A 17,944-nucleotide genomic window follows, 5' to 3' on the forward strand; every position below is an offset into this window, starting at 1 on the left:
TGTGCTGTGCATGTGCTGGTACCAATAAAGGATAAGTTTTTATAAGTTTTTCTACTTTTGGTTACCATTATCCTGATCTGTTTGTCTTTGTGAAGCTCTTTGTGATTTTACTGTCTGTGAGAGGTGCTATAAAATTAATTTTTCTTACTATCTTGTCGTCATTTAACTTCAACCATGAGCTGAAAAGTTTGATTATTAAAGGGAAACCAAATAGTGAGCTGCAATGGTGTTGAAAGATTCTTTAGCCACATCACAATTTTCTTTCTTTGTATTTTCATCCTCTTATTGTCGATGTTATAGCCATCTAGTAGCACAGAAATATTTCAGCGTTTTTGTCTAAAAGTCTTCTGCTCATCAAGACTAAATTTTCTTGGTTATTGAGGTGAAAAATCAAAAGACTTGTCCTTCATCTTTAAACCAAATTTAAAAATCATGCAGTTTTTTTTCCGCTCTCTGTATTCCCCTCGGTTCTCACCGGATCCGTGGTCGCTGCTGCTTTTCTGGCTGAAGTCTCTGAACAGCAGGGCGACGTCTCCCAGCACGGCGCTGCAGTTCTCAATGAGGAAGCGAACGAGCTCGCACACCTGCAGGGGGGAGAGACAGACCGGTTAAATCATGTGGTCGTGAGCCAAACATCGTATTTTTTTAATAAAAATATTTTGCAGTTGAAGGAGTGTTTCAGTTGTCCGGTCAGTCACAAACATGCAGTTTCAAAGTGTCTTTTTTGGAAAAAGTCCTTGAATAAACTCCCAAACTGCTGGTCAAATGCAGGAAACTCTGAGGGACTGGTGGGATGTCAATGTTGGACATTCCCACACAACAACAAAATTGTCTGTACTTACAAAATATTAAACAGTTTTTAGGCTGCCTCACATGTCTAAACTATGCAGAATATTTGAGATAAGACTTGCAGCTAAGTGTTTTGAGGATCCTTTATACTTAATATATCTAATTTCAGCCAAGACGATCTAAAGTACTAAAATAGAAACGTGAACTTTCTTCCTCTGGAGGACCTGAAAAAGGCTTCTGGTTTCATGAGATTGTCAGGCCGGCGTTGTCTGCACTACTTTCTCGAACTCTAACCACATGTTGATATTTAGGTCAGGGGGCTGTGACGGCAACAACACAACCGTCAGACAGAAGAGTCACCGTGCCTTGTTCTGAACAGATGGCAAAAATATTTAAGCTGTTTATAGACAACTGACGCAGCCAACAAAAAATGTGGATTTAATGGATCAATGATCCATTTTATTCTGTAACAGATGTTAAAGTAATAGTTCAGATCAATTCAAGTGGGTTCTGTGGAAAGGTTATGGATAATAACTATCTCACCAATTTTAGATAGCTCTTTTGAACAACCTCAGTTTGGTGAAATAGATTTAATTCTAACCAGACTAATGAGCTAAAGGCCAGTCCAAACACAGCCAAGACTAAAGTGGATTGCTGCCTCTATAAAACTACTTCAATACTGGATTTGTTTAATGCCAGCAGCAACACACTAGGACTAGCCGATAGCTCATCAGCCTTGTCTCTTTCTCCAAACTGAGATCTCTCGAAGAGCTGTCTATAACAGGTAAGATATTAACTGTTCACAGATCCCCTCTTCAAAAGATCTGAACCATTGCTTCAATATAAAAATGAATAGATTCAGCAGGTTCTTACAATGATGTTTTTGAGGCAAACAAACTCAATTAAGGCTTTTATTGTAACAGGCCTTTTTTATGAGAAGATTTGTTAGAAGAACACCAGAGAACTCAAACCATGCAGACCCTAAATATCGACTATAAACCAGATATTCATTCATTCATCGTTCATTCAGGTGAGCATATACGTATCTGAAGTCTTTCCGATGAGATGTTTTTTGAATTATCACTACCTCTGTGGCTCAGTATGTTCAAAACACAAATGAGCCTTTATACTAGAGAGGCAGTTTGTTTTGCTGCAGGTCGTGACTTGTTTTCTGTCAAGAGAAATTTCTGGTCACTGAATGCCTCCATGCTCTTCCATCACACATGGTTCAAATGTCTAGTTATCATTTAATGTATGGTAGCTATAATTCACCACTGAAACTCATGTGTACTGCAGAAACTGACCGTTTTTTTCTTGAAACTGTGACCTGAACAAATCTAGTCAGAAAAAGTTAAACATTTTGCTGTCTTGCATTATCTTGCGAGGGGTTTTGTGGGGCGCTGACGTCAATCTTCCAAGTGCTTCGAGAGTATTTGCATTCCACAGCAGCAGTGATAAAATGGACTCATCCTTCTCCTGCAGCTCCTTCCTGCCAGTCCTGGATCACATCAGGAGATCAGTTCTGATGACTGCTCACTGTATGACTAAACTAAACTAATAGACACCAGTTTTCAAACAGAATCTGAATCTTCACCTCCTGAGGTTGAAACATGATCATATTTTCTAACAGTCCAGGCAGATGAAGTTTTGGGCTTTATAAGGACTATTAGTCCAGTTGGACTCAGTCTTTAAACAAACCTAACACAAAATTTACTAACCACCAGCGATGTTCTCTGAAACAAACAGACCAGCAAGCAGAACCACTAACATGTGCAGCGTTTCCACTAAAACCCGCCGGCTGTGTTTATGAGGTGGGTTTTTTTTCCTGCAGTCGCCGATCCTCTGTGAGCAACACAGATAAACACACGCTGCATTCAGATGTTACAATATCTGCTTCACCTCTCCTGATTAATCAGGGCACAGTCAGGACACTTTGTATTAGCAGTTCTCCCAAGATTAAAGTAACAGCATCTTACGAAAAGTGTGGGGGGAACATTTTGATCTGTTTCCATAAATATTTGTGTGATTTGTGGCGGTAAAGGCAACAGTTTTCTCCCATTCCCCTGTTTGAACATGGCCTCTCTTCTGACATTATATGTGTTGATGAAGCTTGTGTGTGTGTGTGTTCATGTGTCTGTCCGTTAGCACAATATCTCAAGGACCACTGGGCAGATTTTAATAAAAGCCTCAGAAAGTAATCATTAGGCGTACACCTACAACTAACTGACTATTGGAATCGACCCCATTCAAGATGGCTGCTAAGCTCATCACCCTTAACAAACAAAGAGGGCTGTAGCTCTTTCAATTTTACAGATATTGAGGTAAATCTTGATGTGGTCGTAGCTAAGGGTCACTCACAACACGTACTCTGAGCACTAACAGATCATGTTGGAGCTTTGTTTAAAACTTTGGCATAAAAGGAACTGGCGATGTGTATTTTTTCCAAGTTTTTTAAGATTTCTCAACATAAAGATGATCTTAGTGCAAAATTCGAACATCACAAGCAGTGGGTCATATGCATTTCTTCAAGAAGCTACATATGAGCCATTATGAGAAATCTGTTGTTCTTTTTCCAAAGTTTCCAAGAAGAACACAAATGCTTTATGTGTCTGCTCTTTCCTCACTGCCTGTGATATGACTAAGCTGTTGTACATGCATTCCTGGTGATATCTTCACAATCTGCTTTCACCAACTCGTTGGGGGAATAAACAGACAGAGGTATGGCAAGGGTTTGCCTTCAGGGTGTGTGAAACTACTCAATCATCTCGATGAGTCTGATTAGGATTAAAGGTGAGATATCCCTCTGCACATTCACGTTCCATTGTCTTGTTCCTGAACAACAGCACACTGTCTGTTACAACACACACGTGGAAAAATTCAGCCTAACATCAGTTTAACGGTGTTAGGAAATAAGAGTTTTTACTTCTTTTTTTTAATAAAAAATAAATGTAAACAGGTACGCAGAAGTTACGCTGACACAAATCTGTAGGGGTTAAGCAAGAAGAACGGATTTCCAAAAAGACAATAAATTTTTAGGAAATCTATTACTTATTTTACTTTGCAACCATCTGCAAAAATACAAATTTGCTTTGGGAAATCTGAATAAGTGTGGATTATTATGGGTCCTATAACAAAGTGGGGCAACACATCTGGGTACTTAGCCTCAGTGAAAGCTCCGCCTCTTTCTGGGAGAAAACAACCCCCCCCACTTTGAGCGGCGGTAAACAGAACTCCTGAGGTGAGCGCTATTATAAGACTGTCACTTTGAAGTGTTTACGTGCCCAAATACCGTGGCCTGTCAGGCAGTTAATTACTTATTATTGCTGCCAAACAACAATTACCATTGTTAGATTAAAAAAACCTTTTATAAATATAGACTGAAGTTAGCCGGACGAGTGTCGGCCCCTGGTGGCTTGATGTGTTATATGCAGACCTATAGTGAATCTGAATTATTTTTATTAAGCTGTTTACTTTGAGTTACATTAAACTAATTAAATCATTATTATACAACAAGCTAACTAGCCTCCTTCATGGTAGGTTAATCACTAGCCGCAAAGGTGTTTAGATCTTTTACATTTCTCAAAAAAATAAATGTATTGTTTAGAATTCCTCCAAAAGAAGTAAAATCATAATTTAGTAAAACTACATATTTTTTATGAAGTGATGACTTGTACACATGCACATTATGACAAAATAATGTGGCTGCCCCCGTTTACTATTTAATCCCTCTCAGCAGCTGGACTGAAGCCACTAATCTCTTTTATTGCCTATTTTTGTTTAGAGAAGCAAACAAAAATGAAAATCTGTATGTTTTCTTAAATTTGCTGTGCAAAATGCAGGACAGAAACACAGAATACCGGTATTTCCACTTGACACCAGCAGTACAAGTGAATAAATTAAATGTTTGATTGCAAATACATAAGAGGTAATTAATATATTTAAAAGAATACTGACATTTGTCATGGTCACTTGGGTTTATTATACGTTTTGGGTTTGATTTGGAGCTAGATGCAAGAACTGTAAACTAAGAGGATGGAGGAGAGATTTAAATAAATATCAGCTGATTCTGGAGGTAAAACATTTGACCATCTGTGAATAAGGTGAAGATAAAAAGGAAGGCTTTTACATTGGGGTGATTGCATAAAGATTCACAACTCAAGAGACTCAAACACTATTTGTTGCTGCACCAAGAACTGTTTTCACATTGACCATTTTAATTTTCTAAACGTTTTCTTGAAGCCATTTCCTACAAGTGTAATTTTAAAAATGCGACCAATGGAAACAGAAAAAAAACAAGCCGTAAACATTAAAGAAACATTTTAATTCTGCATGTAGCTGTTCAGCTTTTGAAACAGAATCCACTCTGGGGTATATCAACACATGATCTGTGTTGTTTCACTGAGATATTTCCCTCTTGTCTCTGACCTGTCAGTCTCTCCTTTTGTTTCATTTTACTCCTTTTCTGTAATTTGCTTCTCTTGAATTCCTTTTTGTCACTCGGTGAGGGCTGCTACGTGATACAACACAGTGTTGGAAAGAGCCTGTGGGCATCCAGGAGGCTTTCAGACGTCCATCCATCAGCTGCTCCTTCTTTATCTCTGTAGGATGTTATCTTAACCTCTGGAAACCATTCAGTAAAATAGTCAACCAAATGTTACACCATTCACAAGGCAGGCAGAAAACTGGACAATCTCCATGTGTGATTATATGCATTCGAACTGACTGTCACCTCTCTGTTTCAGCTATGTGGAAAGGTTAGAAGTTAAAAAAGATTTGCTCACATTTCTTGAACCAGGCTTGAGAAAAAACAAACTAAAGCTGCAATTACCTCCAAAGCTCCTACACAACTATGTTCAGCCAGAAACATTTAAATTATACGCTACATGAAAAGACAAACAGACACTTGGGCAAAACAGGATCTGCTAAAAGTCAAAGACCACATGTCTCCTGACACACTTCAAAATGGACCATTTTTATACAGCCACTTTGTTCTTGGACCTGTCCTAGAAAAACACAAACATCCAGTGTGAGCAAGAAAGAGTCACCAGGAGAGGATTTATGAGACAGATCTTCTGGTATTCGTGGGTGTTGAAGATTTTTGTGCTGATTGGTGTGTGCGTGTGTGTGTGTGAGAGTGTGAGTGTTATGCAGGTGTGGGGATTTTCATCAGCCTCCAGCTGAGTGCCTCAGTGTTGGAGTTCTGACAGTCTCAGCAACAGCTCAGACTGAAGTCTCTGGATGGTGTCCTGGAAGGGGCCATCTGAGGACTTGAGTGTCCATGGGGTCAATGATGAGTGCATGAATGAACAAATCAATGAATGAATGGATGATTATGTTCTATAAAAGGTAAACAGCTTTACAAATGAGTGCAAATTTGCTTCACAAGTCTAAGTTGCTATGGATCAAAACACAGGATTTGATGCTTTTTCTTGCATATATGTTTTGATGATGAAACTCACTCACTGTAAGTTAGAAACTACAACTGGAAGCAACCCACAGAGTTGGAGTTGTGAATAAGTCGGAGGTTCCTCACCAAACCTAACCTTACAAGAGTACCTCTAACAGTACATACGTAATACATCAGTAGGTACAACCCAAGGAACGAAGGATGTGAAGCTGGAGCATAGACGAGGTTTAAACAAAGAGGTGACCTGTGACCTTTGACCTTTAAATTAATAGAGATCATTGTAGACCCATGAGATGTCCAGCTGTGAAAAGTGAATAAGCAGAGAGATAATTGAAGATAACAGTCTAGTAGCACACATATTTTGTTAAAAGTCAAGAAAATAAAGAAGCTGTGATTTAAAACACAGCTATGCTCATTCGTGCCTAAAAACCCCACAAACCCATAATAAATGAACTTTATTCTGCAGGTTACATATCAATTGGTACATACTGGGCTGTATTATGTAGTGGTACCTATATCTGTAATCATATTTTGCTCTCAGGCTCCAGCCTACAACCTGTGGAATGTAGAGCATCTTTTCTGACTCCATGATAAAAACAATCCCCTCTTATCTGTAGGAATAAAAAGGACAAGCTATCAGTTCCTTTAATGCTGAGACTGAAGCTTAAATTCTAGCTAAGTTTGACTGTAGGCTCTGAAGTATTAAAGCAGCATTTCGAAGATATTAATGAACTGATCACAAACTGTGGCTACAGCCCCACATTTCAACATAACTTTATAATATCTCAGCTCAGAAGAAATGACTATATTTTGATGTAAAAACCTGTATAGGAAGTGTAAAGAAAACCAAGATTCAAAGAGATGTTAAAGCTGCTGCCAGTGGCTCATGATAGTATCCATGGTAACCACACACGTGTCTCACTCCCTGACAGCCAAGTTAAGAGGCAGACAAAAATGTAGCTACAGTATCTAATCCTAGTTTGTGCTATTAACTCGTGCCATTTTTTTATTGTTCTCAAAGCAATCCAATCAACAATGACCTAAAGCATCTTTAGTCATGATATAAGTTATTGCAGGTTTTAGCTCGTCTGATATTAGTCATGCTAATTCAAAGTTGAACTATTACATCAATGCAACAGTTTCTAATGAAATGTAATGTCAATACAATATGTTTTTAATAAAAGCCTGGGCATTACTTAGAATTAGGAGAAAAATGCTTTATTACTGTTATATCTAGATTATTACTTTGTGACAAGACAAGATACAAAGACCACCAAACAACATACAGAGTCCTTTTGACATCTAAATTCAGAAAATCCTTTATGTTTATTATGGATAACAATTTGCCCCTCACATAATCTATCATTAACCTTTGCCCAAATAAACATCCTAGCATCATGGCTATTACAAAACACTTAAATAAATACATTCTGATTGTTGCCTAGCAACATACCACTATGCGTGTGTGTATGAAAAGAAGAAAATAAGGAGTCTTTTCAGTGACAAAATTCTCCACTCAGGAACACACACACACTTGGCGTCAGGATTCTGAAAGAAATTCTTTGCGTGTTTTCTTAATGAACCACAAACGCTTCTAGAAACACACAATCTGCCACTCTCTCTCTCTCACACACACACACACACATACACGCACATACACATTAAATAAAAAGATAAGCAAAGCCACCACCCACTGAGATTAGATGTAGTAACATGCCTACATTTCAGGTCAGACCACAAATAAAAACATCTGTGGTGTGTGTACATGACAGCTCAGGATACACATTGGAGCTGTTTTAGGTTAGGAGACTTGAGGGAGAAAGTTACCAAGTTAAAGTTCAGACTTTTTCAAGTGGACTTCAGTTGAAGTGTTGTGAACAGTTAATATCTTACCTGTTGTAGATGGCTCTGTAAGTGATGTCAGTTTGGAGTAATAGTTTAATTTAGTGTGGGTTGATGAGCTGATGGCTGGTTTGAGCGCAGCCAAGATCAAAATGGATTTCTGCCATTTTCAAACAACTCTAATCTCAAAATATGTCCCAGCGATTCATGTGAACTTTATTTCATAAATCTTCAGACCACTGCCAATTTTGCATTACAGCTATTGCAACAGAAGTATTAAGCTAGTTTTGCCATGTGTATACAAATATATAAATATCCATGTAAAGTGAAATTGATGGCGACGAAAAGGTTTGTAAAATAGGAATACTGTGTTTGACTTCAGACTCGCTGTTAGCTTGTCAGAATTCAACTTTGTTTCTCCAAATTAAAGTTCAAAGAGCTATCTGAAGCAGATAAGATAATAACTGTTCAAAATCATTTCACAGAACACCACTTCGAAAAAATATGACCGATCATTTTACTTTTAGAATCAGAAGAATATCTAAATTACAATCAAACTACTATTTCAGTTCATATTTTGCCAATTTACTAGAACATACCTGTATAACACTCAGCTATCAAGGCTTTTTTATACATTTTCAGCCAATAATTTTGCACAACCTTTCATAATATGTAATGTGTGTACGTATGTGTGTGAGAAGGTGTGTCAGTGGGTTGGGATTCACATCCACAGAAAACATGTAGCACACTAAGTATGTGGATACTTGTGTCATTTAAAGCTCAATATCTGAGGTGTCAGTCAAAAACCTACCTCTGTCTGTATTTCTGTCTGGTTTCACAGCAGCACACACACCCCCACACACACACACGCACACACACTAAAGCGGTCTGCTTATGTTATTCCACTGAATTGCTAAATTCCCCAGAATGTGCACACTGTCTGAGCAGGTCTCTCTACTCTCTTTCACATAAACCTGCTCAACCCGGTAACACATCCGACTTTACAAATTTGGGAAATACACTTGGGTTCTCCCAGAGAAGTGAGAAGGTTGAGTGGCTTAAGAAAAGGCAGCGCCGGGATACCTTATCCTTACCTAAAGACTAGAAAGAAGAAAAAACATCCAGGAAGAAAGTCTGTCTGATATAAATGTTAGTGTAATGTCAGATTAATGTGCAACAAAAACACTATGTAAAAAGAAAAAATGTGTGGTTTTACTTGGATTGCTTGGATTTTCGCAACGGATCACTTATGGCAAAATATTTTATAGCTTGTTACTGATGCTAAAAGGAAGATTAAAAAGTACTTTTATTTTACTAACTCAATCAACCGAATCAGATTTTATATGAGGCTTCACGAGCTAAAACTAGTTCTCAAACTTTTTCTACCAGGTTCCACTTCAGAAAAGAGGTTCTTCAAGTACCACCATTATAACACCTATTAAATATCAGTCATACAAGCTCATAAAGTTAAATTTATATGTGATGTAAATGAGCAAATCAGCCAAATCTGTCTCATCGTATGTCTCATTTCGATCAACACAATTAAAGTGAGTGTTTTTCTTGGGCTCTATAGTAGGACTTGACTTTTTTCTTTTTCTTTGTTTCAGGAAAAACAAAAATAAACAAGAGAAACCTGACCGTGTTGGATCGAACGTGTGATAGTTTCATACATTCGTTGCTAAAAATGTCATCATGTACACTGCAGTTTTGGATCTTCAGTTGTCCCACAACAAATCAATAGAAGTTCCTATTGATTTGGTAACGGCCTCACTGTTTTATGTCTTTTGCTGCTAGCAGGATTTTCAAAGACTCAAGTAGCAGCTAGCATTTGTTCCAGTTTTGCTGTCGTCCATTTCAGTTTCCACAGGGGTTCTGAAATATTCTCCACTGCTCGTCTCACTTTCCAATTCAAAGCCAAAATCCAAATATGCCTAAAAAAAAGCTTTTTTAGCTAGCTTTGCATTTTAGCTTTCATCACAAATCAGTTTATAATGAATAATTCAATTAATAAACTAAACTTAACAATGTTCAAGTAGCACCACAGTGTGAGAACCACAGAGCTAAAGTGTGTGTTGTTTTTCACCTTTTTTGTGGCCTCTCCCTCCACCTCAGGGGTGCTTGGGGCTGGAGGCCAAAGCATGCTGGGGGCGATGCAGACAGAGAGGTTGAAGGTGTTCATCTGGTTGTCGTGGGCGTTGCCCTGTATGCAGTGCAAAACGGCAATCACGTGCCGCAGAAGAAGCAGGTTCTCACTGGGGAGGAGGTGCACCAACCTGCAGCCAGGAGGTCAACAGACAGGATGGACAGCAACAGTTAGAAGGAAAAGCAATCAGTAGTTAATATGAAACACATCCTCGAAGCCTGATCCTCGGCTGAACAGGGTTTATTCTCTCAGTATTTGTGGACTTCAACCTCTGCAGCAGCCTGTAGAGCTTTAAACTGCTTTAATGTTGCTTATTATTGGCCATTGCAAATTTAACAGATATTGAGCTAAAATTTGGTGTGGTAGTAGCTGAGAGTCGTACTCTGAATGCTAATATTACAACAATGGCATGCAAGGCAATGGGCGATATGCATTCCTACAAGAAATGTAGTTCATTATTTATTGTTTTTCAGTAACTGCTTCTAAAATGGCATGCAGTTTTGCTTTAGCTTTTTAATATGTACAACAAACTGGGCGAGTCTGTGACACAGTTTAGCTGTAAAAGTTTGAAGTGAAAACAAGGATTTAGACCCTACATGTACCTCTGAATGGCCGCCATCCTCTCCTCTCCTTCCTCCCCCTCCATCACGTCCATCCACTGCTCGTACAGATCCACATACAGGAGGCTGCCCGGGATGTTTCGCAGGAATTCCTGGGGGAAAAAAAAAGACATTTATTTGAGATTTTTGTTTCAGTAAAGCTTAAACATCAATGGTAAGTGCCAAAGATTATTGACTTTTTTTTAAATAAAACGGAATGGTTAATTATTTTTGTTTGCTGAAGTAAAATTTTAATTAAAAAAACCCTAATTAACTGTCTGTCACTGAAGCTTTTATACTTTCTGTCTCAGGTGAGGCAGGTCAAAACAAAAAGTGACATGAGAGATCCATGTAAAACCACCTGAGCTCCTCTCTGGATGCCTGACAGTGCAGCTCCTGTTTGGCCTGGATCCTGGACAATGGTGCACCTTATGAGTGCGACTGGCTGCCTGCCTGGCTGAGCGCAGACAAATTAGCCTGTCTGGACTTTGGTGAGTTTGAATGCTTATCAGTCACGCCTGCTTTCTGTCATCTGGCTTCAAACGGGTGGGACGGGGACGAGCTGCGTGCGGCTGAGAGTGTTACCTTGAGGACGGCGGCGATGACGAACACAGACTGGTGTGTGATCTCCGGGTCTTCGGCCCCACTGTCCAGTCTGTCTCGGAGCTCCCTGCAGGCTTTCGCACCGGCTGAGCGCCTGAAGATGCCTCTCGTGTATGGGCCCTCTAGATACAGGAACCCTAACATGTCCTGAAGGAAACAAGAAACGGTCAAAATAATCAAATCTTCACAACTTTGAATCCCTGAATGAATCTACTCTCTATAGTTCACAACTCCCTTTCCTCAAACACATGTGCAACCCAAAACTACATCCTACGACCCCTGCAGGGAAAGTCGTGGAGCCTGAAACTGCTCACCATGATAGGTTTCGGCAAGCCATGATCTGAGGAGCACACGGAGCTCAGGGGTCGTCCAAAGAGCCGTCCCTGAGTGGAGGAGAGCAGGGACGGGGACAGAGGCAGGCCATCCAGCTGCGGGTTGGACCCCTTCCAAAAAGGCCAGTTGATCAGCGACCTCTTCCTCTTAAACGGCTTCTGCTGACCAGGTTCTGCAGGGGAGGAATCAAAAGGAAGAGGTGAGCTGTGGGTTCTTCTGCTGTTTGTGTTGACAGATGGCTTCAAACAGAAAAACTAAAGCCTCAGAAAAAGAGGTTGTAATATTTACAGTGTGTCCGGAAAGTGTTCACAATGTTACACTTTTTTCTACATTTGATCATGTTACAACCCTCAAATTTCTACACACAATACCCAATAACGACAAACTGCAAATGTCTGTTTATAATTTTTGCAGATTTAATAAAAATAAAAAACAAACACAGAATGGACATAAGTATTCACAGCTGTTGCCATGACACTCAGAACGGGAACAGGTCTGGAGAAGGGTACAGAGAAGATCCTGCAGCGATGAAGGTCCAATTGAGCACAGTGGCCTACATCATCTCTGAACAGAAGAAGTTTGGAACCACCAGGACTCTCTGCCTGACCGACCTGAGCGATCAGAGCAGAAGAGATTTAGTCTAGAAGGTGACCAAAGATCCAATGGTAACCCTGACAGAGCTCCAGCATTGGTCTGTGGAGAGAAGAGAACTGTCCAGAAGGACAACTGTTTTTGCAGCACTGCCCCAATGAGGCCCGTCTGAGGCCTGTCCATTTTAAAAACCTCCTTAATATGATTATAATTATACTCTATTGTAACTGGAGTGTCTTGGCTGTATTTTGATTTGAATCTGGGTTTGATTTGGACTCGTTACTACTCTGTACAGTGTCTTGAGATGACTTTTGCTGTGAATTGCTGCTAAATAAACTAAACTGAACTTAACCTCATGGCACCTTTATGTGATACATTTGAATACCGCCTGGTTTTGGGGCTTGTTTGGTAGCCCTCAAACAAAGAATACATCAATGTTTTGCTTTCTACCATTCTGGATCAGTCAGTTAACCAATCAAAGTAAAGCTGGCCTTTTAGAAAAGAGACAGGAGCTAACCAGTATTAAATATATCACAAGCTGTCACCTTACAGCAAGAAGACAGCAGGTTCAAAACCCAGCTGCAGCCGTTCTGTGTGGAGTCTGCATGGTCTCTCCTTGCACACATGGGTTTTTTCCAAGTAGTTTTGTACTCATTGCTTTACTTTTGTCATTGTGTTTCTTGTTGAGCGTTACCAAGTGGTGCAGTGTCACAATGTCTCCCTGTGTTGTGTACGTGCAGGCCTGCAGTGCATCTGCATGTCTATGATGTAACAACTCCACACGGCTGCATACTGTGCACTGACGCAGCTACTAATCAGAATGAACAGCCAATGTAATCCAGTGTCTGTGGAAAATGATGATTATTAGTTTTAGCACACACATTTGGAAGAATTAGTTGATATAAATTTGATTGACAAAGCATTTAAGGTAATTTACTGCCAATCATTTCCTGTTGTTCTGCTTTATTAATCTTAAAATATGATAAAACAAACAACAACTTAGGGAAGTTGCACCAGTATTTAATCAAATGAGACATATTTTTAAATATTTTAAGTAATGGCAACAAAACAGCCAAAAAGGGCAAATCTGAAATAAATCTTCTACCAAGCCATTGTACTGAAACACAGTTGTAGCAGCAGTGACCTGCCAACAGTCTTGAAATATTAACATTTATTTTATTAGGCAGTGGTGATTTGTATCCAAGGGTGGGATACGAACAAACAGAAGATTCTTTAAGCGGGTGGAGGATCCTGGGGCCAAAAAAAGGCCCCACAAAACTACACGGCATGCCTCACTTACAGTTCATTATTTAACAATCTGTTGTGGCATTGTGCCTAAATACACTGTGGAACAAAGTGCAGCAGTAACAGAGTTACAGGCTCTGGCTCTTCTCAGCAGGCCTAACAGCCATTAAAACGGGAGAAAAATAATGGCCCTGCTGTAAATCAGGTATAAAATCATTACGGCTCTGTAAACAGGGGACAGGTTCAGGGAGGGGTAACAAGGAAACAGAGACTGCTCGTCCACTGGTTAGGCAATATTTTAGGCAAATCTTCAACTATAAACAGATGCATGATGAAATATTTCTCCTCAGAGGTTATAAAGTTTTGCACTTGACAAGTCTAGTTTAAATGGCCCGTCATCTTTATCTTTTTGGTCTTTACAATTGCAGGGGTGCTAGATAAAAATAAACATTTGCAACTATAAAATTCTTTTAAATGATGATGCTGATAAAGGCTTCTGACAGCAAGTACAGTTAACCTTGATATTCTGAAGAACAGAAAATTGGGTGTATGTATACCTTATTTTACCTGGTTAAAATATAGTTCTAATGATAAACTCTGACGGAGAGAAAAGGGAATTAGGAGTAGCAGAATAACTAAAATAATGGACCCAACCAGGACAAATTTATTCTCACAGTGAAGGAGTAAAAACAGCTTTAATATTTGGCCACAGAACAGAGACAGAAACAGAGCTATAAAGGCAGGGAGAGCAGGACTGCCTGCTCAGATTCCTGCACACTGTAACTCATGTTTTTGGACAGAGTGAATGCACTGTGTGTGACTTTAAAAGTTACAAATCCAAGGATGAGCAATTTATCAGCGACCTGGTGCAAAATCAGCTCCTTCTTACAGAGGTGTTGTGCTGACCCCCCTGCAGAATCAAGAATTTGTGGCAAAGTTATGAAATTAAACACCTTCAAATGTTTGGCTACATGTTCTTTTCACAGTCAGAAAGCTTTCAGAGGGTAGAACTCTGATGTAATAAAAGTCAGTTTATTTGTTTTATTTATAGCATGTGCTTCAATAGACTTAAATAGGGTGTGTCTTGGCAAAAAAAAAGATATTTAAATAAATAAAAGGGCTAAAAAAAAGGCACCTGCTGCCAACCCTTCTGCATGTGCCAGGGCTGAGTCATAAGAAGTTTGTAGTAAAATTAAATATGTGTATATATTTTGGCTCTGGATAGTAAAGATCGTGCTGAAAAAAGCTGCATTAAGCATTTGTATCTGTTGAGTAAAACTGGGTTCAACATTGTTCAGTTTTCAGCTGTCGTAGACAAAAATCTTTTGCTGTAAAAGAATCTTAAGAAAGGCTTTCATCTTTAAAATCTACCAGCACTGAGTTTCTAAATATTGTTGATGTCTCTTGTTTTAAATGCAACTTTTATGCGGAAAGAAACTGCAGAGGCCCGCATCTCGTACAGTGTGACACGAGTTACCATCCAGATTGTCTAACATCAAGCTAACGACACAAGTCCTTCAGGATTGTTGAAAATGGACATTGTGAGCAGAGCTCAAGTCCTGCTCCTAAGTCTCGCTGTTTCTTATTTTGCAAAGTATGCTGGTGTATCCAGAAATACCTGTCATGCGGGTCCAAACTTTCCAAAAAAGTGCATTTTGTAAAATGTCAAGTCCTGTGCCAGATTAAAAGAGGGGAAAGTTGGAGCACAATACAGCCTAAGAACTGCTTTTGCTTTAACATATCTGTGTTGTTGTTGTTGTGGAATTTTGTTCTTCCCTGTGATGTTATTGCTGTTTATCTGTTACGTTTAAGTTTAGACAAACCCATAAATGTCAGCTACAGCTGTTATCGGTTCCATACAGAACATCACAAAAAGCAACACCCATGCATTGCACCAACAACACGCTTGCAAAAATGATCAATATCACAGGGCAGAAGTAGGTCAATAATCACACCAGCAGCAGTGAACACAGAGTATGGAACTGGTGGCATTTGCAAATTCTTGCATAAGATTTTCAAATGCTACTGCTGGATCATTGCATTGTTAATTCCATTAGGATGTAAATGTGAGGTACACCTCACAAAGTTGCTGTGTTCATGCAACAAAATTCACAAACATGACCAATAAATCTGTGGCAACCTGCTGGAGATCACACTATGTGCTACAACATCAAATACATAAAAAGGCCATGTAGTGACATTGTTTTCTTCGAGCACATATCTCAATACACCAAAAAAAAAGAAGATTAACACAAAACAGATATAAAAAGGGTGTTGTGGATTTAAAGACTTGTCTTACATTTGGTGTAGGAAAAAATGGTTGTATTCAACTTCTAATTGATGAACAAATAGATAAAAATGGGATCCTGTCAACAAAACCCAAACTCCATTATACTCTCTTTCATTGGTACATAATAATAAAACATTCACACCAACACAGACACAAAAGCTATGAACTGCAGGCTTCAGTTAGCTAATTTAACATATCTCGAGTCTACAGCCTCAAACAAGCAGCTACTTGAACCAGAAGCACAGTCAGAGCGAGTCATCCTACCCAGGTAAAACAAAAACAAAACAGTAAAAAACAGTAAAACAGTAAAAAACAAAAACAGTAAATCGAGTTTTTATGGCAAAGACTGGAAAATTTTCCAAAAGCACAACAATGACGTGGCTGGGACTACACACACTTCTTGTAATTATTGCTCAACTCAAATAAGTTGTGTCAAACAATCCTCCCGTAAATAAACTTCCAGATAAACCACACACAATGATTCACTGCTGGAGCCCAGTCAGCTGTAAGGTGATGAAGCACGGAGGCTGTTTTACACCAAGCAGACCGTCTCTGCCAGAGGCCGACCGATCAGTACATGGTTCATACCTGAGAGATTTTCTGTATCTTCTGAAAAGTTCTGGTAAACACCCTGTGGCACAGAGAGCAAAAACCTTCTTTTTGTACCAAATGAGCAGCCGGCAGAACATGAAACAGTAGTAAAATAGGTCATTTTGTGACTGCACATCAAGACACGGACACCATTTTTTATGTTGGTATGCTCATTAGAAACTGTACATCGGTCAAGATAAGAGCCGAGGTAGAGGAATAAAGATTGAGTTTGGAACCAACCTAAATGGCAGGTTTTGTTGAACCGTTTCAAACTGAAGGCTTGACAAAGGACTTAGCTTGGCTTCCACCCAGCATACATTTGTTAGCTTTCAGGGCGAGTGTGAGCCATTAGTGCTGTATGGCTGTGAGGCTGGTATGGATAGATTGCGTAACCCACTGTTTTGCTCGAAGCAAAAGAATCTGAGGCGAAGCTTGTGGTTGGCAAACTGGAGCCTCCTTGACTGGAAAACACACACTTTTTTTTTTCTCCCCAACTTGTTTTCCTCTAAACCTCATCTTGGCCGTTTTTTTCCATTCCGGTCTTCGTATCTGCAGTTTGTCCTTTCTCCTGTCCACTTCACTGTCATCTTGTTTTCATCCGCCACCCCCTTTCCTCCTCCCGCTCACTTGCGAGGTCTCCATTTTTCATTGTCTCCCGTTGCACATTCCTCGTTCCCTATCATCCAAGGTCAGATGTTTCTCTTTCCTTCACCTCCGCTGGCCTTCACACTTACTCAATAGCTGTGTCATCTCTTTTCACTTTCCATCTTCCTATTCTCACACTCGTCCGTCCCCTCAGGGGCTTCTTCCCCTTTGTCAGTCTGATGTTTTGCTTCATCTTGATACAGCGTCTTTCCTAACCCCTGCTGTAACCCTTCGACTGTTAGACTTTCCTTTCCCACCGTTCTCCTTTTGCTTCTCCTCCACCTGTTGATCTTTCCTCAGAACCCGGCTTACGATTGCCAAGACCGAACACAAGCAGTAACAATTTTATGTAAGTGGAAAACATTCTGGGAAGGACTTTCTGTTCTGTTTTAAATGCTTCTTTACCCTCAGTTATTTTTGTGGTTTTGTAGGGAATTAGATTTATGGATGGATTTGGACACGTGTTTAGAAACCTCTAATTTTATGTTATAGAAAAAAATTGATTTTATTTAAAAACTCATTTTTTACAACACTGCTGTGATGTTTTCAATCTTTTTTATTGTGAAAACATTCACAAGCAGAGGTGGATAGCTCTTATATATACGCTTGATTTTTAACATCTAGTGGAAACTTTGATTTTACAGCTTTGCTTTGTTGCATTAACACTTGACGTTTTAATTCAAAGTAGACTAATGGCTTCTTAAAGTTCAGATGTTTTGAAAATGGGGTTGTGTGGAAAGGTTATGATCATAATATCTTACCTGCTGTGGATAACTCTTTGAATGACCTCAGTTTGTGGAAAAAAAAAGAAACAAACTAACATGCACACGCAGAGGCAACTGCATGATCGCAACCGCAGGCTTTTT

The 17,944-nt window shown here is 39.4% G+C and overlaps 1 protein-coding gene across 1 annotated transcript in view; it reads right to left on the reverse strand.

Moving 5' to 3' along the window:
• The window catches only part of LOC108244209 (rho GTPase-activating protein 20), a 42,548-nt gene that overhangs the window by 3,999 nt on the left and 20,605 nt on the right, over positions 1 to 17,944 (reverse strand). The window contains exons 10-14 of the mRNA XM_017430186.3: positions 11,698 to 11,888; positions 11,366 to 11,530; positions 10,784 to 10,893; positions 10,122 to 10,311; positions 476 to 584 (exon numbers count right to left, since the gene is read on the reverse strand). Of these exons, the coding sequence (XP_017285675.1) occupies positions 476 to 584; positions 10,122 to 10,311; positions 10,784 to 10,893; positions 11,366 to 11,530; positions 11,698 to 11,888 (765 nt within the window). The remainder of the gene's footprint in view (positions 1 to 475; positions 585 to 10,121; positions 10,312 to 10,783; positions 10,894 to 11,365; positions 11,531 to 11,697; positions 11,889 to 17,944) is intronic.

This window comes from Kryptolebias marmoratus, linkage group LG6, assembly GCF_001649575.2.
Source record: "Kryptolebias marmoratus isolate JLee-2015 linkage group LG6, ASM164957v2, whole genome shotgun sequence".
NCBI classification, from domain to species: Eukaryota; Metazoa; Chordata; class Actinopteri; order Cyprinodontiformes; family Rivulidae; genus Kryptolebias; species Kryptolebias marmoratus.